At 40.2% G+C, this 22,999-nt stretch overlaps 10 protein-coding genes across 10 annotated transcripts; 7 read left to right on the top strand and 3 right to left on the bottom strand.

Moving 5' to 3' along the window:
- Nucleotides 1-271: 271 nt before the first annotated feature.
- EAF01_003131 (uncharacterized protein) lies at nt 272-919 on the bottom strand (the record flags this gene model as incomplete). The annotated part of the gene is made up of 1 exon (XM_038911385.1): nt 272-919. The coding sequence occupies one exon, from the start codon at nt 917-919 to the stop codon at nt 272-274; it is 648 nt and encodes a 215-aa protein (XP_038772620.1).
- Nucleotides 920-1,799: 880 nt separating this feature from the next.
- Nucleotides 1,800-2,384, top strand: EAF01_003132 (uncharacterized protein; the record flags this gene model as incomplete). The annotated part of the gene is made up of 1 exon (XM_038911386.1): nt 1,800-2,384. The coding sequence occupies one exon, from the start codon at nt 1,800-1,802 to the stop codon at nt 2,382-2,384; it is 585 nt and encodes a 194-aa protein (XP_038772621.1).
- Nucleotides 2,385-3,596: 1,212 nt separating this feature from the next.
- EAF01_003133 (uncharacterized protein) lies at nt 3,597-5,477 on the top strand. Its single transcript, XM_038911387.1, has 2 exons — nt 3,597-4,346; nt 4,435-5,477. The coding sequence occupies exons 1-2, from the start codon at nt 3,871-3,873 to the stop codon at nt 5,234-5,236; spliced, it is 1,278 nt and encodes a 425-aa protein (XP_038772622.1). The 5' UTR covers nt 3,597-3,870; the 3' UTR covers nt 5,237-5,477.
- A 453-nt stretch (nt 5,478-5,930) lies between these two features.
- Nucleotides 5,931-7,436, top strand: EAF01_003134 (uncharacterized protein; the record flags this gene model as incomplete). The annotated part of the gene is made up of 2 exons (XM_038911388.1): nt 5,931-7,028; nt 7,095-7,436. The coding sequence occupies 2 exons, from the start codon at nt 5,931-5,933 to the stop codon at nt 7,434-7,436; spliced, it is 1,440 nt and encodes a 479-aa protein (XP_038772623.1).
- A 308-nt stretch (nt 7,437-7,744) lies between these two features.
- On the top strand, nt 7,745-8,357 carry EAF01_003135 (uncharacterized protein; the record flags this gene model as incomplete). Its single annotated transcript, XM_038911389.1, has 3 exons — nt 7,745-8,097; nt 8,150-8,200; nt 8,249-8,357. 3 exons carry the CDS (start codon nt 7,745-7,747, stop codon nt 8,355-8,357), a joined length of 513 nt encoding a protein of 170 aa, XP_038772624.1.
- A 973-nt stretch (nt 8,358-9,330) lies between these two features.
- EAF01_003136 (uncharacterized protein) lies at nt 9,331-9,810 on the top strand (the record flags this gene model as incomplete). The annotated part of the gene is made up of 1 exon (XM_038911390.1): nt 9,331-9,810. The coding sequence occupies one exon, from the start codon at nt 9,331-9,333 to the stop codon at nt 9,808-9,810; it is 480 nt and encodes a 159-aa protein (XP_038772625.1).
- Nucleotides 9,811-10,131: 321 nt separating this feature from the next.
- Nucleotides 10,132-10,707, top strand: EAF01_003137 (uncharacterized protein; the record flags this gene model as incomplete). The annotated part of the gene is made up of 1 exon (XM_038911391.1): nt 10,132-10,707. The coding sequence occupies one exon, from the start codon at nt 10,132-10,134 to the stop codon at nt 10,705-10,707; it is 576 nt and encodes a 191-aa protein (XP_038772626.1).
- Nucleotides 10,708-11,503: 796 nt separating this feature from the next.
- Nucleotides 11,504-12,970, bottom strand: EAF01_003138 (uncharacterized protein; the record flags this gene model as incomplete). The annotated part of the gene is made up of 1 exon (XM_038911392.1): nt 11,504-12,970. The coding sequence occupies one exon, from the start codon at nt 12,968-12,970 to the stop codon at nt 11,504-11,506; it is 1,467 nt and encodes a 488-aa protein (XP_038772627.1).
- Nucleotides 12,971-13,397: 427 nt separating this feature from the next.
- Nucleotides 13,398-14,604, bottom strand: EAF01_003139 (uncharacterized protein; the record flags this gene model as incomplete). The annotated part of the gene is made up of 3 exons (XM_038911393.1): nt 13,398-13,553; nt 13,627-13,791; nt 13,858-14,604. The coding sequence occupies 3 exons, from the start codon at nt 14,602-14,604 to the stop codon at nt 13,398-13,400; spliced, it is 1,068 nt and encodes a 355-aa protein (XP_038772628.1).
- A 5,984-nt stretch (nt 14,605-20,588) lies between these two features.
- On the top strand, nt 20,589-21,531 carry EAF01_003140 (uncharacterized protein). Its single transcript, XM_038911394.1, has 2 exons — nt 20,589-20,787; nt 20,894-21,531. The coding sequence occupies exons 1-2, from the start codon at nt 20,755-20,757 to the stop codon at nt 21,353-21,355; spliced, it is 495 nt and encodes a 164-aa protein (XP_038772629.1). The 5' UTR covers nt 20,589-20,754; the 3' UTR covers nt 21,356-21,531.
- The last annotated feature ends 1,468 nt before the right edge of the window (nt 21,532-22,999 follow it).

Here is a 22,999-nt window from a genome sequence, read left to right on the forward strand (position 1 = left end):
ACGGCACAAAGAGTATCAAAACCCAGTGTAGCCATGCGAAAGAAACTTTGCTGGAAGGATCAAGGCAGAGTGAAAATGTGTGAACGGTAATTTTTTTTTATCAAGCATCTACTGCTGTTAAATATGAAAGTTACATACCACTGAAGCTGTCACCGCTTAACTATTTGATAGGGATCCTCCTAGTTTCCCTACACAGAACAAACTGGCAGTGCCAAAGTTGATAATTCTGTATGGACTGAAGAACAAGAACAACTCAGTAAACACTAAACTGTCAATGGGCCATGCGTTTCATTTGCTTCTCAACAATCATACGGGACTTCCCACTTGTAAAGATCTCAAAATCCACACATCTCAGTTTACCCAATGGGCTTCCCAGTTCATCCATTGTTACACCAAATCGATCCTTAACCTTCCAGGATGGTGGGCCATTCAGTTCTAATTCTTCAATGGGTGGCTGAACAATCAATATACGCCTCCAACTTGCCTCTTTCCTTCTGACTGCCTCATTTGTAGGTTGAATATTCAATTTAAACCCATCCCGATAATTTAGAGCGGGCCACTTGCTCCAATCTGCCATGCGCCGACCTCGCGGGTTATGTAGATACCTGCATCGTGTTTGAGTCGATCGTAAGTCTAGGAACTGAGCGTTATGACAAGGTTGAAGGAGAGGATTGGGTCGTGGAAATGAGGTAGCTGGAGATGCACGAAAAAATAGAGCTTGTTGAAGCAAGTTTGAGGATTCGATAACATCATAAAAGCTTTGATTAATCATTTGAGCTCGAACAAGATCGAGAAATGGTAGCTGGAGGAGGATAAGTTCTAGAAGTTCAGGGATTGCGAAGACAGTTTGAACTGAGCTCTCCACTGAACATATCGCTGGTTCTGTGTCTATGGCGGATATGGTAATTGCAGAAGGCATATCGAATAACGTACAGAGAACATATCCATTCGAATTGTTGCCAGCTTAGGTTCCTATACTTTGATGATTTGGGTTGTTGTTGGAAACAATTTGACCGCGGTCACGAAAAGTGGTGCAACCTCAAGGCGAGGGCCGCGGCCTCGCTAGTACCAACAATCACAGCCACATTAAGCCACTCCCATAGAATCCTACAACTTCAAAGTGTTTCGTATTTCTAACCAATTAACCAATTTAATCCGTCTTCGTACATTCAATATATCTCTTCATATATCTTCAGCAACCATCAAGTCTCGGGTCGTCTCATCTTTCAAAGATGAAAATGGCATCTCAAATTCTGAAACGACGGTTGAAAGACCATTGTACATGTATCCCAACCTATTGGTCAGAGTATTGAACGACAACAAGCATTTGAGAGATCTCCAATTTTGAAGTTTCCAAAGATCCGATGAACATCCGAATGTCAGATTCAAGATCTGAAACCATAAAGCTTGTATATGACGTTGACAGTCCAAAGCTTGTATGCGATAATGATTTTGGATTCAGCACGGTGCAATGTACTGCATACTGCTTTGCATAAATCTATCTAAGATTATCGTTGGTATCAAGACTGGTTTTTTCTGGCTGGACATGATGATTATCAGTTTTGGATTAAAGTTGGCTAGCGAGGCTTCTTGCACTCCGTGCCGTTTCATTTGATATTGTGCCTTACAACATCTTAAATCTCACCCCTTTGACGTCTCGAATCTGTACTATACATTGCGTTAGTCTTATATCTTGAATATCCAGATCCAATACTCTCCCTACATCTTGTCTTCCCCCCAGATTTCCATCATTAATTTGCACTGCTAAGAGATTTGAACCAGATCTTCTTGTATTGATCATGGCGAGTGCTCAAAGGTTTGACTCGGACTTCGGGCGGTCGACAATACCTCTATTGCTCCAACCTGGATATCTTGAGTCTAGTTTTAAAGACGATTCGAGCCTCATGAACTCCAATGCAACACTTGTCACAACTCAAGAGCCATTGCCAAAGCTAAAGCCGCAGGGACAAATGAGGCTGGATCTTCCAACAGCTGGTTCAACAGACAAACCTGCTGGATACTACCTTCTTCTTCAACATTCCCGATCAGTGAAGAAACAGCTAGAGTCACAAACCATCAGACCGCTTCCAGAACGTAAAGGCGGGCCGAAACTCGCATTTGGTTGCCTTCCAAATAAGAAACCCCGTGTAGGGCCTCAATACCGAATACCTTCAGCCAGGTCGCAGGATGACTTAGAACCGTCTGTCAAAAGGCAGCCACTGCAGTCAAACTTTGGCTATTACCCAAACTATGAAAGGCCACCGGCTTTCGTTGAATCATCGAAACAGAAATCCACACGTACTGTGAAGTTCATGGCCGATGCTCCACCACCTGCTCCGAAAAGGAATCCTCGCGGTCGATATCCCGACTACGAACTCTCTTGACAACAAATAATTGGAATTTAAACGACAGTAACCTCCCAGAATTAGAGATCAAATGAACAACAGCTTCACGAGCTTGACGAAGTGCATAGTTTCTAACTTATTGACCTGGCTTGGTACATTCATTCAACTCAGAAGCTCGCCATGCTATCCAATTATATGATTAGCATGTTGCTAGAGATGCTCATACCGGGAAATCGTCAAACAAACATGTCATCAACGGTGTCTTTCAAAATGAGCCTAGCTGAATGAGAAGCATCATCAATCGCACAATTGGTCGAGACTCGCTCATCTTCGGATGATATCCGGTACAGCGTTCTATACAATAATGGCAGTTGAAATTGATCTCCGCAGAAAGCTGAAGAGGTGTCCATTTAGCTGCCGGAAGAGGATGTGAACCAAGATTTGTCTCAGAGTTACCTTTCCGCTATTCGTAAACTATCGATCGACAGGTACACTATTTGCCACCCAAGTGCTAGGTTTCTAGAACCCGATCCATCTGTTCTGGCTCCACTATCGACACAATGGATATTGTTCTAAAATGGCAATGAATACATCGCTCCCACCGGTAGTTCATGCATGCATGATGTTCTGCAAATGCGTCTTTGCATCTCTAGGTTCCCCAAATTAAAGAACAAACTATCGCAAGAGTAAGAGCAATGGATCGATACGAAGCCACTTCCGTACGATCAGATCCGCAATCTTGAGTATGAAGTTGGGATGATGCCCACTATATACCATACCCAGGAGGCGTATGACGTCCTCCATCTCTGAGCCAGTTCGCAGCAGATGCAGTCAGGGCATATCGTACTACCCAGAGCCCCCGAAAATCTTTGCAAGTTTGGTCTGCTTGAGTTTTGACTTTCTCGCTAAAGATAGACGTTCATTCTCCACTGAACTGGGCCATTCAACCAAAGAATAGTTCTTGTTCAAAATAAAGGAATCGACACCGCCTGGTGAGCTAACGCGGACCCGTCTTAATTTAAGGGGGCTGGTTGGTATATATGTACCTGTGTGGGGCAAGTGGATAGCTGTTCGCCGTACGTTCATGCCCACGACTATGGTGCATATAACCTCGGAAGGAAGAGATTTGAAAGAGATGAGTCCGAATCGAACGGAAAGGTGTGATTATTTATCTTGGGAATGATATTATATAAACAATCGAATTGTATTTAAATCAAAATTTGCTTTTTTCTCATCCACTTGTACGATCTTCCATTATCTGGTACCTACCTGCCGTTTTCTGCCACGAGCTTTTTAGCATTTTCCCCTATCCCTAGCCTATCGTGACCCACTTAGGCACCACGTCACAGCCTGAACAGCCTATAATTCAGATAAGATAAGCGAAACCGCGGCTTCGAACAGCTTCACCGGTATTTTTTTAATTGTTCTGCGCTGTGTCAATTGATATTCGTACAACAAATCACAACATCATCCCATTGATTCCTGCTCTGTGGTTTATTGTCCCTGAGACACGGGGAAAAGGGAAATGTCCTTCGAATCCCCTCCCTCCATTACCACATCTCTCCACAACACTCTCCTCCACATCTCACAAAACCCATATCCATACATACCTAACCCACCAAATTGTCCAAGGCGCGCATCAGTAGCTCTAGTATTACGTATCCGTCCTTCTCGCCATGATCTTCCTCCTACAGCCCCTCAAGTCTTTCCATATCCAGAACCACCAACGGACCAGCGACTTGCAAATTTCTTTGAACAATCATGGGTGAAAACCGGTGATCCTGAATTGTTATTTATCAAACGCGCGGCAAGAGAAGGAGATCGATGGACGAGTCATGTCGCGCTACCAGGAGGAAAGAGGGATCCTGGTGATGCAAGTGATAAAGACGTCGCAGTGAGAGAAACTAGTGAGGAAATTGGGTTGGATTTAAGGGGGGAGAGATGTGTATATGTTGGGAACTTGCCGGAGAGGGTAGTATCTACAAGCTGGGGATCAGTGCCGTGAGTTACCTTTGATAGATGGATTTCAATTCACTACGAGAAGGCAAGAAATATTGAAGAGAAATTGCTGATACTGTCTCCGAAATAGAATAATGGTACTTTGTCCGTTCCTCTTCATCTGGATCTGTCCAGCATTCCCACCACTCCAGCTACAGCCTGCTGAAATAGCATCAACGCATTGGGTTCCCCTACGCGTCCTTCTTTCGCCATCAGTCCGCACATATGAATATGTTAATGTATCCGATCGATTTGCCAAGCAAGGGGGTGTAGTATTGAAAACGATACTGAAGCCGATAATAGGCAAAATGAGGTTCTCGGCCATTCGATTACGACCCAGTGAATCATTGTATTGCAGTTCAACGAAGGAATATTTTTCGGAAGAGTCGCAACCTAAGAAAAGCATCATTGAAAGAGCTTATACTTGGTTTAAAGGGGGGGAGAAAGCACAAAGCGATAGACCACTCTTACTTTGGGGGTTAACCTTGGGTATGGTGGCTGATTTTCTCGATCAACTACCACCTCATGATTCGGTTGAATTATGGGAATATCCCACTTTTACTTCGCCGGATATACGAATCATCATAAATCTGCTTACACGAAATATCAAGAAACGAAATACGGAACGATTACGAGGGAGTGCGCACGATGGGACTGGTAATCAAACAGCAATGGATGGAGAAACAACTGCTGTTGCAATGCTTGAAAGCGGAGGGCCTTTAATAGGAAAGAATAAGACGAAAGAACATGCAGTAGGCGTTATGTTAGAAGGATATTATGATGCAATGAAGAAAGGTGTTTGGATTGGTGCCGGCATAAGATTAATGTCAACGCTGGCGTTGATTTTGTGGCTTGTTAGGTGGTATAGATTGAGGAGCAATAGGGGTAAATGATGATGGAAGGATTGATGATCATGAAGGGATACACCCAAAAGTTTTTCACACATAATACCCCGAGAAAATTGCTCCATGGCCAGTACCTCGGAGATTCTCATGCATCTTATTTATACCATCATCTCGTAAGTCGAAGTAAACCGACGAGGTAGATTGCAAATGTTGATTAAGATAATAATTAGTCGATTAATTGATTTTGGCTGTAGTTATAATTACATAATTATTGGAGCTAGTTGTAGTCTCATTCTAATTACTACCATGTGTATGGAAGCGGAGTACGCCCTCGGAACTCAGCATATACGTCTTATGGAAGTCACTCTTTTCTAAGTGGAATAAGTAGCAGCGGACTGGAAGAATAGAAGTTTCTTTTGGGATGCCGTAGTTGTCTATTTTTATTGCAGTACCTCGATTGAGCATAGGTGCGGTCTTTTAGCGCATAACCATTCGTACAGCTTTGTCAATTTGGTTTCTGGCAAGTTGGTTATTTAAAAAGTGTCGTAGCAACCTCCCTGTGTGGATGTAGACTCTCAGATACACCATCTATTAAATGCAGTCACTACGGCTAAACGTCTACTCCAATTTATTATAAAACTCTTCACTTTGTTGATTCAATTCACGTTCACCTCAAGCTATTTACAAGAATCCTCGAGCCACCATCAACTTGATTCTATCTTCAGTCAATTCAGATATCAATATGGCAGGGAAGAAGAAGAATGGAAGGGGAGGTCAAGGTGACGGTGGTGTAAGTAGACTTTCACAAGGAAGTCTAGCGCCTGACGGCCCTGATAGAATCAATATCCCACTTACTACAGACCAAGCTTCTACCGGTTCTAGTAGAAGTCAAGCTCCTGCTGGCCTTGGTAGAATGGACTTTCCACTCACCACAAGCCAGCGACAAGTTTCTGCCAGTCATGGTAGAAGTCGAGCTCTTAACAATCCTCTTCCTACAGACCAACGTTCTACCAATCAAAGCGTGACAGAATTTAGTCGTCCGAGTTCTGCTCGTTCTTCGAACCCTAGTCAACTACAATTTGATTTAGGAAACGGAACAGTTCGAACACTATCCCGTGTCACTGAGAGTAGAAGCTCCCAATCACGAGTTACTGCAGTGCCAATCGGTCAAGGCCAAGCGGCCCCGGGCTCTCCTCAATCACAATCACAGCGCCAGCCACCTCTCGGATCTGCGCAATCAATTCAATCTGTATTTGAATCACAGAGACCAGCTGGATTTCTTGAACGAACTCAATCACAGACTCGGACACAAAGACCCGCTGGACCTATTAACCGAACTCAATCACAAGTTCAACTACCGCCTCATTCTGGGCTACAAAGCCCTCCCAAATTTCAACCAACTCTAACAACACCATTTCATTTGCAACAACAAGTTCAAGATTCCCGGCGCTTTAATCTCGGCCAACGACCTCAATTTCAAGTACCACGTAGAGAATCTTTCGGAACCAATCCAGCATTTGGAGGCAACCCACCATCTAGCATCATGCCTACTAACAGACAAGGTCCACCTACAATATATCCCCACGAAGCTGAAGCCAGAGCTCAACTTGAAAATCCTCGTGGTCAAGCAGCCCAGTATGTTGATCCACGTCAGAACCCAGAATGGCGCAAGGCAAAACAGGATGAAGCAATAGAAAAACTTCGTGGAAGAATTGCTCGAGGAAAGGGTTTCCGTTCGCTTGTGCAACCGGGAAATCCGATGCCTAGTCTTAGAGAGCTTCAATCGACAGGTGGGCAGGATAGACGAGGTGTAGTATCTCCTACGCCATCACCACAACAGGTATGCAACCCTTCATATAATCAATTGAGAAATTTAAGAGAATCACTAACTGATAAACTTCTACAGCAGCAAGCTCTCGTCGTCCCATTTCCAGGATTAGAAAGTCAACACGATCAAGAAATGGCTGTGTCTCAATCAGGAATTGGGAATCTGGATATTGCATCTCAAGAATTTTTCATTCAAGACTCATGGGCCAAATCACAACTTCGAAAAATTGGTAACACATGTCCTAGAGGATGTCGATGGTTTAGGATCACGGGTGGTTATCGATGTGGTCAGGGTTTTCATTGGGCTACTGATCAGTCGATTAGTGAGGGAAAGGGAGAAGTAATTACTTCATTGAGAGTTGTACCGAAAGGATTTCCAAATCAAGGTGAGAAATTGAAGACCGGCTCTCGTTATGATTAGTTGAGTCTGCGATGAATGCGGTGCGAGTTGGATATTGACACAGCATATTTCTAAGCACCCGCATAAGCTTACTCTCTATATCTTGGGTCATTCTCTACCCGGGACTAGGACCACTTATTAGCATAATCAATAGACTTCTATTAATCACAATTCTTTCTTTATGAAATATGACTGAATCCGTCTTGAGAATATGAATAAGTGGTATGATGCGAATAATCAATACTTTTGACCTATGAATAATCTCCCTCCATTGTAAAAGACCACTTAAGAGCTACCTTCTCATCACAATGAAATACTTTCTTTTTTCAATGTACAAAGTACCTCAAAAACACCAAGAAATCACTGAGATGAAGAATAACATCACTAAAATATCAACTTTGACACCTGAAGACCAACCTCCGAGAGCCCGCAGCAAATCCATCACACTAAATCAGCCTCAAACTGCTACACTCCTCTTCGGCGAAACTTGCAATAACACCCTGCAAATCCCATCGCCTCCAAAATCCAAATCGGTGCTCGATCTTTCGAGTCTCCAACCAGAAACCACAGCAGAGAAAAATACCACTGCTCCCCACCCCCTTCTCGTTATGCGGTTGAAGAACAAACATGGAAACAAAGATAAACGTATGAATTCTCAAGAATCTCTAACCAAGCCTGGAGGGTAAACACCACCTATTTGAATCCAAGATGAAGCGCATACTAACTGTGACTAGGATAATCGTCAGGGATTTTGGCTCGCAGAAATCGCTTGATGATCTGAGGAAGTAAGTTAAGTTATCGATATAATAATGCGGCTGTGCCGATCATTCCAGGGCGAAGAATAAGATTACAAAGAGAAAGGTTCATTTTGCGGATAGCGATTATTTTGATGGATCTAGGGATGGAGAGGAAAACATGTTTGAGTGTGAGATGGATGTGTAGATTATTTGATGGGGGATTATTAGGAGGAAATTGAAGTAGTGGAGAAAGTAGCTGGGCGATGGATGGTAATTAGTAAAAGAACCTAGTTTCCCACTTTATACATCTAGGCAGATTGAAAATCTAAGGGGTAGTTTGGATGCACAAATCCGGTCAGATTCCGTTAAATAATCTGCTCATTTCAACAACAAATCCCGTATTTCTGTTTGAATAGAAAATAATTTAAAATTATGAAGTATATAATCTAAAACTTCAGGTTTTTTATAAAAATTAAATTTTAATTAAATAAAACATTATTCCTATATTTACATTAATAAAATTAAAGTTATTCCTACATTCGCTTATTTAAATCATTCAAATGATAATAATAAACTTAGATTGTTTATATATTAATGATTCGAATTTCTTTTATTTAAAAGCGTATATGTATATTATATATATACTCTATTTTTTCTTATTTCTATAGATTTTATACCGAAATCAATATATATAAATAAATAAAATAAAAAAACGAAATACAAGAATTTCTTTTTTTAGATTCAAGATATACTGCTACAGAATCCATTATAGCAGAAAAAAACAGATGATTTGGTGGATTCTAACCAGAATTGATATCCAAACAAGCCCTAATATAAAACAAATTCGGTCTACTAGGTTCAGGTTTAAGATTCCATGTGGCCTCTGTGAATATTCACATTCATACGGTCATGATTGACGATTGCAATATGATTGAGTCATCGATGGTCTGCGTACTGAATTTAAAACTGCTACTGCTTGTTGGTGAATATTACTGCAGATGAAGTGTTTCACGGTCAATGATGAACGCCCAAAGAGAAAAAGTTCATTTCTTGTATTCCATATATAATCCGCATCATTTACTATGCAAACTCCCAGTATCTCTCTCACAACCTTTCCAATGCTTCAAAATAGGTATATACATCTCAACCTCAACAAAACCAAACAGAAATCAAACAAAATGGACGGAGAAACACCCGAGGATCCATCTATAACCTTCCCTATAACCACGTCCAAAATGGATATTGAAATTGACAAGATACATATCACCAATGACCCCCAAATTTGGGAAGAAATGTCTCATCTCGCATGGCCCACAAACAGTTTGATACCCATGCTTCTCGAGGCTCGCAAATTTAGAGAGGAAGAGAGAATTGAAGAAGCGAGAGAGATGGTCAAACGCATGAAGAATCAGCAGATGGTCAGGAAGATAGAGGAAGAAGAGGAGTTGCATTCGAAGAGTGATGGAGATGCGGAAGGAGAAACATGGTTGGTAGTTGATGCTATGGCTGTAATAGATGAGATGAGTGAGATGGATAGGAATTTTGAGGGAGATGATGATACAAAGAGATGTAAAGCAGAAAAGGGATTGGGGAAGTGTGATATGCCATGGGCTGTTGTGAATCGTTGGTCGAGGTGGTGGAATTGGTGCTTTGGATAGAGGAACTGAGTGGTGGATTGTATGAGTTAAGATTTAATCTCGATGCGTTCACGTAGAGATTATTATGCCATCTAGAATTTCAATTACCCATTCATATTACTGTGAGAAATCTGGCTAATGGTGGAAGCCTTTTGGTGATTTTACTCATTGTATAATTCGTCATTCAACCGTAAGTGAATAGCAAGTATCACACTCAAAGTTTGGATATTATTAGCTTCGAGATTCACTCACCCACATCTCTTCAAAAATGCCACCATAAAAAGTCATCGACTTTGACTCCCTAGACCTTTCCAACAAAATCTCCCTCGCATATCCTCCAAAATGGGCTGTCTACCCTCCAAACCATCCCCCCCTCCCAACGAAAAATCTCAACGCCGAACCACCCGGGGCGCATACGCACCTCGGACGAGCAATTCAAGCAGTCTCCACGCCTCCCGACCCATCGACATCTCCTCATCACAACACGCCGTCTCAACCCGCGTCAAGAACGGATATGCAAGCTATCTCCACGGCCAAAGAGCTACCCACAACAGTCTCAACGAAGAATCGACTGAGCAGATTCCACAAAAAGAACAAGACAGAGTGAAGGAATCGAGATTGAGCTGGACGATTCCGGAAAGAAGATCTTCGCTTGGGGTTAGTACGCTGGGAGCACAAACGAATGGGGGAAATATCGTTGTCGGAAAGCTGGGAGCTGATGCACTTGAAAGTGGAAAGGTTGGAGCAGGTATGGGAAGACGTCGAATCGGTCAGTCGGTCAGTAATCCGGGTGTGAGCGCTGTACCAACGCAGATGCCGAGACAAGATGAAGAGAACTATGGTTCTCGACCTGTTTCGCCTGTTAGTTCGGTGGGTACGACGAAATGGGATCGTCCTGGCCTCTTTCATAGGGTTTGAACTTGGCGTGATAGTGGAAATGAAAGTACTGGTAGGAGGATAGTGTGATGAGTATTGGGGCTTTTGGATGTGGTGAAAGCTTAATTAAGTGGATATTTGATTCTAGCGAGGGTTCAGTTGGATCAGAAATGGGTTGAAAGATTGCGTAATGAGGAGATGAGCACTGCAGAGATTCAAAGACTGCCTAGTAATGGAAGATGCAAAGTCAGAGAGGGTATTTAATTTGGGTTAGAACCCAAAGGAATAATAGAAAAGTACCTACATTCGCTCAAGCTATTCCCAAAACTTTATGTTCACCAATCTCTGACTTGATCAAAATGATTTACTACACCTTCATCCATGCTACTTCCTAACCCATTGTGATATTACTCTGTTATTGATATTCCCCGTAACACTTAAAATTTACCTATCTAAGCTGGCAAAGGAAACTGAACATGAGTATCATATTTCTCCCAATCAAGGAAAAACAATTTAGTAAAATCAGGTTCTTTTCTGAGATATTTACAAACATCTTGGTGTTCATTTTGACTCCATCCAATTATCTGACAAGCCTACTCGTTACAAAAATATTATTAGCATCGAAGTCATCAATACAAAATCAAAAGAAGGGGAGAAGAAAGATTAGGGCAAGTCTTACCCTACTGCAATACCAGAACATTGAACATCGCGGGCACTTGAACAGCGAGGCTGATTTCATCTGACATCCATGGCACATTCTCAGACCATTGGATTCTGTTGAAAATACTTGAATCTGATCGTTCAACGCGAATAGCTCTACTAAAGAAAGTGTGAAGATCTATTTGATATTGCATATGGTTAGCGACAGACAGTTAAAAGAGCTATGGAGATATAGAAATAATAAGCACAGTACCTTCAAACAAAGTTCATCGTCATGAAGAATACCAATCTTTCCACCACAGTTTTCATCCTCAATTGGAAACTCGTGAGGTTTTGCGTTGATGATCGCAACGGTGTATCCTTTTCTGACTCTATTTGGTGGTAACTCTCTCCCCTTTTCTTCGGTTTCGAATTTAAGCTTGATCTCTTTGCCATCAACATCTTTTACTGCCAATGATGAATTTCCAAACTTAGTTGTGTGAGTAATCTCTCCCAAGAAACACCAATGATTTCGTGCCCTAGAACAAGAGACTTCATTGGTCTCGTAGTAGTCGCTATTGCTTGAGACGGGCAGGTGGATAATTGGTGGAAAAGTGGCGCGGCTTCGAAAGTCGACTATCTGTTCCACGGAACGCACTGATTCCCTTTTCCATAGCCAGGCTTCGAATTTCTCGGGAGAAAGACCAGTGGGTATTGCATCGACTGTTGTTTTCCATCCCTTCGAATGCCCAAATAATTCGTATTCAGTAGGGTCATCGACTAGGTACCCCCATTTCTGTATTTCCATACAGTCACTGCCATAGACTATTTCAAAGTCAGATATTGCCCTTTCCGCGAAAACCTTTCCTCTGGCTAAGTCGCTATGCTTGAGAACCCCCTCAGCAATAGCCACATAGATTCGTCCCATATCGGCAGTGCCGGTTTCCTGCTCATTATGAAGGCGGACTAGTTGGTCGAATTCACGGAGTTCCCGCAATGGTCTATCGCGTCTGCTCGCTGCGATACGGCCGAAAATAAATAACGACAGTCTGGGTATTTCCCCCAATTGCCTATCACTGTTCTTGCTCTCTTTTGCGGGCAAGGAGCAAAGACCACATGAACATTCAAAACCGAAATCTTTCTGAAGCATCGCACGCCGAACTCTGCGGGGCTTGTTGAGACCAAGATAGTGTATCGTAATTTCCTCATCTTTGCTAATGTCTTTCAGAGCTGTGACAGCGATTTGTTGGCTACTCTCCATCCAGTGTGCTCCGGCATTTCGATCACAAGCATGGTTGATACGACATGCAGTAGGGAAAAGCCCGCCTCTTTTATGTCGGTTTTGAGATCCGTCTGGATTGCCGGTTTCTGACATATAAGTTCCTTTCAAGGGCAGACAATTTGTATTGAAAATGGCACATAGTCGTTCGATTTCATTTGTGCATGGGTGCATATGACCAAAAGAAGCGTAATCCTGTCGCTGTTGACGATTGAGATTAGACCATTGTTCTGAGATGCAAGATCGAAGATCATCTCCGACTAATTCAGGTCCTAAAATCAATGCCGACTCTGAAAGAATTCGTGTGCCCCTGGGAATATCTCTGGTCGCAATGAGACCTAAACCTTTCCCTGGCACATTCCGCTTCGCATACATCTGATCAGCCATCATGATACACTTATTCAGACCGTCCGCCTTCGGATCTGCTTGAACTTTTCATGCGAAATTCAGGTATCGAGACTTTGTGGAAGTGAATATAAGAACCGCTGTAGGAAGATGAGTCAATATAACCAACATAATGAAGTTGTTTGCAGTGAATTCGTTTGACCAGAGCGAATGTGAGACTTATACAAATGATGTGAATTAATGATGCATGTGACTTGTAAACCTGCGAAATCGCATCAAAGAATGAACAAGGGAGACGTCTTGATCCTTCATGCATGCAATCAAGAAAACTTGTGACGCATAGAAGCATAGAATGAAGCACTGCATTTCTGCCTCAAATTCCAAGATGATAAAGAAGTAGAACGTAGTGGCTTTATTCACTCTATCATGAACCTCTATCTATGGCAAATGTTCTAGAGATATCTCCTGCTTAATTTCCCACGACCGTCGGCAAAGGCAAAGGAAATCGAACAACGCCATTGAACTCGTCCCATTTCATTAAAAACATTCCTCGCATATCAGGCATTTTGAGGATTTTGCAATCATTTTTGTGGCCCTTAGTGTTCCAGCCGTTCTTCTGACATTTCTGTTTGTCGTGCACATGACAGTTAGCATGCACACTAGTATACATGATCGCGGAGCCTCTGTGTTAGACTAACCTGATTGCAATACCAGAAAAGGGAACACCCGCTGCATTTCACCATTGACGATGACTTCTTACCACATCCATGGCATGTTCTGGCATTATCAGTCTCTCTTTTCGTAGAGAATTCTTGAGTCAGATCTCTTAATGCAATCAAGTGAGACAACGATGTTGGGAAGATCTGTATCACATTGTTAATGATTGACCATTATATCGGTATTTAGTAAAAACCAGTTGGGTACCATACCTGAAATAATGCAACGTTTTCAAGGCCGATTTCAGGCTCAGTAATATTGCCGTCGCGTTGTGCATAGAGAATTGCAACCGTGTGCGCTTTTCGAAGTCTAGGAAATATGCTTCGTGCATTGGGTTCGAGTAAGATTTCGACATTTGTGTCATCGATGTCTTTGACCACAATTACGAGATCTGACAAGTCAAACTCCAGAATCTCGCCCAAGAAACACCAGTGGCGTCGTGGTCGACAATTAGACTTTCCAACATTCTCATAGAACTCTGGGCTCTTCCGATCCCTATGCGGAAGTTCCAGGAATGAAAGGAAAGTGAAATTGCTCAAAAAGCTGTTTGGGCTTTCGAAATAAATTTGTGATTTCTGCAGTCCCTCTCTTCTCCAAAGCCAGTCTTCAAATCCGGTGGAATCAAGACTCGACGGGACATCATGGACGGGTGTCGCCCAATCGAGAGATGATAAGCCGTAATAGATGTTCTTAGACGGATGGTTCGCTCGATGCTGGTTGTCGAGCACTTGTAGACTGTCACTGCCATATGATATTTTCAAGTAAGGTGTTGCCTTCTCAGCCAAGATACGGGCTCGTGCCAAGTCGCTGTGACCTATGTTCATCTTAGAAGCTTCAACAAAAAGACCACCCAACAAGCTGCCACCCAGTTCTTTGCCAGAGAGTAGCTGAACTGCTTGATCCATGTAACGGAGGCCCTGCAATGGATATCTCATAAAGGTCCCTGGAATCAGAGTCATAATCCGAGCAATATTCATTAACTCTTTGTCAATTTGTATGGATTCCCTGGCAGGTAAAGAACAAAGATTACATGAGCATAAAAATTTGAATTTCTCTTGAAGAACCTGACGTCGAATTCCGCGAGGCCATGAGCGAGATCCAAGATAGCTTATCGTGATCTCTTCGCCTTTTTAGATGTCTCTCAGCGCGTGGATAGTGTGCTTCTTGATATTCGTGTTCCAGTTGCTAGAGGCGTTGTTATCGCAGGCGTGGTTGATCCGACAGGCTTCAATGAACAGTCCGCCCTCATTTTCACTTTCCATGGGAAGACCATTGGTTTTGAATATACCGAGATATTGCTCATCCGCATTCTTGTAAGGGTGTACATTCTTCAGAGACAGGAATGCTTGCTGTTGTTGATTATTGAGGGCATTGAATTGACCTCGGAGGGAAAATCCTGTGGGTGCTCGTTTTGGCCTCGTCATGATTGGCTTCTCTTCAATGATTCGAGTACCCTTGGGAATGTCCTGGGTTGCAACAAGACCTTTCCCTTTCCCCGGTACATCTTGCAATGCGTATCTCGGATTGTCCGGCATCCTGTGTCGTTTTTTCTCTTGCTTTGTGATTTTCTATCTTCCGACCAAGAAGGTTGGTGGGAGGATATGTAAATTGAAGAGATGAGAAGAAGGGTTCTAAGTCAATTGAAAATTACATTACCTTTGGCAACAGAGGTTAATTTGTACAAACAAAATCTAGTTGTTGACAGTAGTCGTCGGTTTGTCTTATAAGAAAATCGTGCAGTACGCACAATCTTAAAGATCAAGGGTCTTCCTGGCTTTTGTTAGACCCTTTTATGTGCCAAATGAGGATTGCCAGATAAGGATTCTAGTGCACATAATCGTAATACAAATTAATATCTTCCAATTGCTTGAAATTATTGAAATTATTGATCAATTCGAAATGGTTGGGATTGGGTTCAGTAAAAAATATAGAGAAAGCACTAAACTCAATCCCAGTCATTTCTTGTTCTCTGTGCTAGAATCCTTACCTGGTGTGCTAAAGAATCTTTCAAAGACCCGAAAGACACCTAGATAGATGGCAGTACGCGTGTTTGCATGATGCATGAAGCATGGCAACAGCATTGCAATCCCCCTGGGAAAGGCATCATTAATCAAAAAAAAAATCAAAAAAATCGGTTTGCTTTTCATGTGACAAGGCAAATATTGTCCCAATGGAACCTCAACAGAAGCGAAGCATCATTTGATTGGGTGGTGCGAGCTTATGGAAGCTCTCAATGTTCGTTATAGGAGGCAGGAAGGTTACAATAAATGTATGATACCCTGGTTCAAACCTGGGCTCGTTGCCGGTGGGAAGGACTGCTCGCACTCTGTACGACCAACATACTCTATCTTTCCAGAAAATCATGGACAGAATTCAATGCCGATGGTCTTGTCCATAATAATCGACGAATTTGATTGAACCCCTTCTGGCCATTTTCAATATTGCCAATCGGCGATACAAATATCATTCTCAGTCGAACTTTCGACCTCACAACCATTTTGTAGTAGCCATTTTCAATCTGCTCGTGAAATCATGACAATTGTAGCTGATGGTGCTTGTTTGAGTGAATGAAATAGACGCTTTGAGATGAAGATCTTGGTTTCCATTTCCACGGAATGACAAACGGAAATCTCCACTTCTCCACTCAAGCAAGACACAGGTTGGGAGCAATCTCGGCATGTTTGTTGTGGGTGATATCATGGCCAAACCAGGGACGGCAAGCCGTCAACATAGTATGAAGAGATGGAGAGATGGAGAGATGATGAAATTCTTTAATTCTCAAATGCAATGGAAAGATAAACCTAAAACAAAATATCTAATGTGATTTATCAGTATGCGGGTTATATCAATATACAAATCATTTTTATTTTAATTCATTCTTTCTTTTTTAATATAAGTTATATTTTTATCAACAATCCATAATAAATTTGAATAATCAAAAAGTCTGTATATTTTTTGTTATTGAAGTTATTTAAAAAAATAAAAAAATAAGTATTCAAAAGATTATAAAGATATATAATATCTTGAATATAATATTATTTTCTATTTCAAATATTGATCTAAATCTTATAATCTTTTGGAATTAAAAAGGAATATTATTTCTAAATATATAATTGATATAGATATGAAAGGATTTTTATTTAAATTAAGAAATATAAAAGATATAATAAATTATATTTTTAAATTAAAAGATGTAAAGTATATTGAAAAGCTTTAAATATATCGATTTATAAAACATCGAATTAAATTAAAAATGTATTTTAATTATGTTTACAATTTTCAAAGGGTTTTTTACAAAGATTCTAAGTTTATTAAAAAATGGTTTCAATTAATTTCAAATATACAAATGAAATATAGTATTCTTGATCATGATTTTTATAATTTCGATGAAATAGGCTTTATAATAGATATAATATACTCTAAAATAATAATAATTAGTATTAAACAAAATGGCAGAAGTAAGGCAATATAATTAGGTAATAGAGAATGGATTATAATAATTATATATAGTAGTAAGGAGGGTGAAACTATACCCCTATTTCTAATAGTTTAAAAATAGGTTTATCTTTTTAATTGATATTTTGAAATCAATTTTCCTATGGATTAAGTTATTAAATCTATATTTAATAGATGGATAAATAATGAGATAGGTTTAAAATAATGGAAATACTTTAATAAGTATATTAAGAATTAAAGAAAGAGTAAATATCGAATATTAATACTAAATAAACATAAAAACCATAAATCAAAAGCTTTTTAAATATATTATAAAAAGAACAATATTATATATTTATATTTATTATCATATTCAAATCATTTAATGTTGGGCAGACTTGGTAAGGTGTGTATACATAATATGTATAGGTAAAAAGATTGTTTATTTTTATCTACTCTCTTTATATGAAAAAGGAATTACTATATCTATATATATGTATTATCCTTATTTACACACTTCGTGTGTATGTGGGGTAAAGCGTGACATGTAATATCACGTTGTTGGTCACGTGTTCCGACATTTAATTTAATTATTTTGATAATTTGAAATATTTATATAATAATTAAATTGATAAATTTATTAAAGTATATATCAATTATATTTTAAAGATTGAATTCTTTATAGTTTTTAAAATTATATATAAAGAATTAATTATCTTTTGGAATATGAAATTAAGATTTCAAAGAATAGGTTTAATATTATTTAATCTTAAAACTATACTTTCAAAGTTAGATATTTGAATTCGTATATCTACCCCCCTCTTTTTCAATTTAAATCAATAAATCTCTTAAATCTCTTATAACCTAATTAAAGCTCTTTTTTAATTAATTTTAATAAAATCTCGAATAATCTAATATTAATTAAGCTTTTTTATACTTATATTTGAAACTATATTAACTTTAATTAAAGGTATAAAAAGATTAGCTTATAAAAATACATTTTTAAATATAAAAATCCATACATTTTGAATAATAAATGAAATATTAAATAAACATTGATGTACGAAAAAAACTTAATTATATTAAAGAAAAGTATTTATTTAAAAAGCTTTTAATATATTATTTTAGTAAAAGATTAATATTCAAATTCAATATAACAAATATTAAAAAGGGAAAAATTCTAATAGAAAAGTATTTTTTAATTAATATTATAATAAATAACGTAACGTATGGGGAACTCGGACATATGGGGAACTCGGACACTTTTAGCCCATCACCAACTTGAAACCGCAATAACTTTTATTATGCATACCCAATCACCTTCTACATCTGCTCAAATTGAAGAGAAGCTTCAAAAGGCTATAATTTCACTTCAATTGAAAGAATTTAAATCAATTAGAAAGGCTGCAGAGCATTTTGAAGTCCCTAAGTCTACCCTAGCTGATAGGCTGGCTGGGAAGAAAACACGTTCCCAAACCCACGAAATGGCTCAAATTCTTTCAAACGCAGAAGAAAATACTCTTGTACGATGGATTTCACGACTTACCATCACTGGATTCCCTGCTACACCTATGTTGGTGAAGGAAATGGCCGACGAAATTCGTCTTCGACGCGTTCGGGTCGCGTCATCTCGAAATCCTACCTCGACAGAAATTCCACCTATAGGCCACGAATGGATCTATAGATTCCAAAAACGACATCCAGAACTTAAAACATGCTATTCACGTCAATTAGAGTCTAATCGGGCTAAAGAAGCAACTCCGGAGAATATTCAGGCTTGGTTTGACGCGTTTCGCACGCGTCTCATTGAGCGAAAGTATGAATTAGATGATATGTATAATATGGATGAAACCGGATTTGGAGTTGGAAGTACTCAAAGTACGCGCATTATAGTCGATTCTACTCAGAAATCGAATTGGAAAGTTACAGCTGGCAAGCAAGAATGGATAACTGCATTTGAATGTGTCAATGCAGCTGGAAATGCTCTATCACCTATGGTCATTTTCAAGGCTCAGAATACGAATTCTGCATGGATTCCAAAGGACACACCTCAAAGCTGGCAGTTCTCTACTAGTACAAATGGATGGACCTCAAATAGCCATGGATTAGAATGGTTAAAAAGGGTTTTCGAACCAGAATCCAAGAAAGTGTCAGGTGACCGACCTCGACTTTTGATCATGGATGGCCATTCAAGCCATATTACAGGTAGCTTTATTGCTTTCTGTATAGATAATGATATTGATTTACTTATATTACCTCCTCATTGCTCTCACTTGCTTCAGCCACTTGATATTGCGGTGTATGGGCCAATGAAACGATATCATGCTTTAGAGGTCGATCGATATTCTCGAGCTGGTGTAAAGCGAATCCAAAGAGCTGAATGGGTAGAACTCTTTCAAAATATTAGAAAAAAAGCATTGAATTCTTCTAATATTAAAGCTGGCTGGAGAGGAGCTGGTTTAGTACCTTTTGCCCCACGAAAAGTACTCGATTCATTACCATTTAACTCCTCCCAGCAACCTTCTACTCCACAAATGAGAACCCCCAATCAAGACCTAGACTTGTCTATACTCAGGAGTTCTCCTCCAGATGGAACAGAACTAAGGCAAGCAAATCAGATCTTTAATACAGCTCTAGCAAGCAGTGGTTCTCCTGCATCGCCAACTCGTCGATATGCCAAGAGAATGACTAGGCTTGTAGAATCTCAAAATGCTGAGATAGCCCTACTTCGGAAACAGCTCTCTGATGCTCAGGAGGTAATTGAGACTCGAAAGAAAAGAACTAAAGGCAAAAGAGTCAAATTACAAGGTCAATTTGTCTTTAGTACTAAGGAAGTATTGAAAATGGTACGTGAGGCGGAGGAAAAACCGAAGGAGAAAAAGCCACGAGGACGGCCACGCAAACGCCCAATTGAAGAATCAGAAGAAGAGATTGAAGAAGAAGAGCTAGAGAATAGTTCAAGTGATTCGGAATTGGAATTGGAGGATTGTGTGGCTCGTAGAACAAGATCGCGTGTAGAATAATTGAAAAAGTGTCCGAGTTCCCCATATGTCCGAGTTCCCCATACGTTACGTTATAGAAAGATTGGATATAATATAAGAATTTGTCAAAATAATATAATAGATTCTAGATTATTATAATTTTTATAATTTTAATTCATTGATTTAATAATTGTTGAATAATATAAGTTTGAAAGAATGAATTGAGGTGAAAATGATTTGTATATTGATATAACCCGTATATTGATAAATCACGTTATAGGGTTGTAGTGCCATATCTATCAGTCAGCTTTTCTTTGCCTCTTAGGCTTAGATCCCCAGTAATGTATGTTATATTTATATTGCAACGAACCTTAACCTCACAGAAACCCTCATCCCTTTGGAATCCCCATTAATTATTCGAGTGTCCAATACCTGAACTACCCATATCTCAAAGTCCGGTCATTGGTGCTGGGCGGGATTCGGACTTGTCCCGGAATTGTGATGTCAATCTATCCGAGGCCAAGCTTCCATGTCTCCCCCCGCAATTGACAAATACCATCCATAGTCAGGACAGCTACTGTAAGAAGCTTGAGATATAAACTATCGACATCACTCCCGTCTCAGTTTAAAATCTATTCAATCATTTCAATCAAATACAGACAATTAATATAATTCTCACCAAAATTAATCAAAATGGCTGATCAAACCAAGATTGCAACGCTCGATGTAAGTCTATTTTTCACCAGAAAACACCCCGCTTCTGAGGACAAAAACTACCTACCACATGAAGAGAATCATCATAAATCACTCGCCACTGACACATTCTATACAGAGCACACTTGTCGACCGTCTTCCTACCTCCTCCAAAACTCTCTTTGAAGCCAAAGCCACCAAAGCTTTAACCTTCGAATCCATCGCCAACCAACTCGGCCGCTCCGAAGTCGCTGTCGCTGCACTCTTCTACGGCCAATCGCAAGCCTCTGCCGCCGACATTGAGAAGCTTTCCCAAATCCTCGACGTACCACAATCAAAGCTCGAGGCCGAGCTTGGAGGTTTCCCAGACCGTGGCCGTGCTGGTCCCATGCCCCCAGTTGAACCTCTCATCTACCGATTGTATGAGATTGTTCAGAACTACGGATATGCTTACAAGGCCGTTTTGAACGAGAAGTTTGGAGATGGAATTATGAGTGCTATTTCTTTCAGTACCAAGGTGGAGAAGGAGACTGATGAGCAGGGAAATAACTGGGCCGTTATTACTTTGAGAGGAAAGTGGTTGCCATTCTCCAGATTTTAAATTGGCTTGAAATGGCAGGAGAGAAGGGATTTCGACTGGAGGCTTTGTAAGGGAAAAATAACAGGCTGAAGGGGTTGCCAATTTGGCACCTGGGTTCTACGATTAATTATGAAAAATATGAAGAAATTAATGAATCAATGAATCAATGAATGTTTTGCATATCGCATTTTATAAATTCAAACTATCTCTCATATCTCATTCTTGATATTGTTCGTTCGATTCATTGCATCTGCAGTCAATTGATGCCTCGACTAGAGAAATCGTCGGGAAAGTTCCCTCGATATCTCATCACAAAGTCTCCGACTATCCAATATCATTTCTATTCCTTGCACATTTCAATATTTTTGGTTCCGTTACTAAGTATCTACAGTCAAGATCTTAACTATTCCGAATATGTTTGAGCCATCAAGAGATATAATGCGATCTATCATGCCTGGTATCGACGGAGTAGATGACTGTTTTTCATGGACTTTTGACAGCAAGGAAACTCTTCTCGGGCCAAATAAAATGGCATAGTAGAATCTTGCAAGAGACACGAATATCTGAAATTATCGCGAGAGCTCCAGAGGATGAGAGGAATACACTGTCGTGGACTATAGTGACGACTGTTGTGAGCCGAAATGTTGAGGTAACATTTCGCGTTCTACATCCAAGTCGTACCCACGTACTTGATTTAGCCGATGCAATTATCAACATCTCATACTCAAAAAATCACTTCATATTCACACCAACATACATCATCATATCACATTACATCACATATCACTATCCAAAATAAGTCATAATATAGGGAAAACAAAATAAGAGTTTGATTCCCTCCAGTAAAAAGGGCGCATCACCATCCAAAAGAACAGCAACATTCCCACGAAAAATATCGAGCGGCAGAAAATTTTCCGAAATTTCCTCTTCCATTGTGAAACGAAAGAAGTCATCAAGCTTGTCCGAAAAAGAATCCTCGCCCCTATAACCGCAATGTGTACGAAAAAACGATATGAGTGATCAATCACATCGTCGATTGTCGATTATGTATGTTGAAGTATAAAAAGGTGGATTGGTATGAGATACCAATAATCGAAGGGTGAAAGTTGGGGCCAAAACGTGTTATGACCGTAATGAATGTAATGGTGTGTATTGAAAACCATGGGAAGCTCAATACTGCCGATAAAATCTTTTTCTATTTTATAAGTTGTCTATTTTTCTAGAAAACCCATCTAAGCGAACGTTCGTGTGCGCAGCATTGAGGAGATTGCGAACATTGTTGCAAAATGATAGAGAACTGTAAAGTTTTGTCTCGAATACCTCGCATCTATTTCTTTCCGATTCGTCGTCGCCAAACGTATTTGGTATTCGCAAGCGTATCTAGCGATTCGTGTGTCGAAAGGAAAATAATGAAAGTCGTGTATCCAGCGTGCTCTATCGCTCCTCCAAAATCATCTCAGAGAGAGATGATTTATGCCTTCTGAACGTTGCAGCCACGGCCTGGGCCACGTTGGATGTTGCATCCACGGCCTGGTCCGGCGGTCTTCTGGACGTTACATCCACGTCCTGGTCCCTTTTGAACATTGCATCCACGACCGGGTCCGGCCTTTTGGAGAGTGCATCCGCGTCCTGGTCCTTGCATTTTGATTGATTTATTGGGGTGGG

The sequence above is a fragment of the Botrytis porri genome (assembly GCF_014898465.1).
Source record: "Botrytis porri strain MUCL 3234 chromosome Unknown BPOR_004, whole genome shotgun sequence".
Taxonomy (NCBI): Eukaryota; Fungi; Ascomycota; class Leotiomycetes; order Helotiales; family Sclerotiniaceae; genus Botrytis; species Botrytis porri.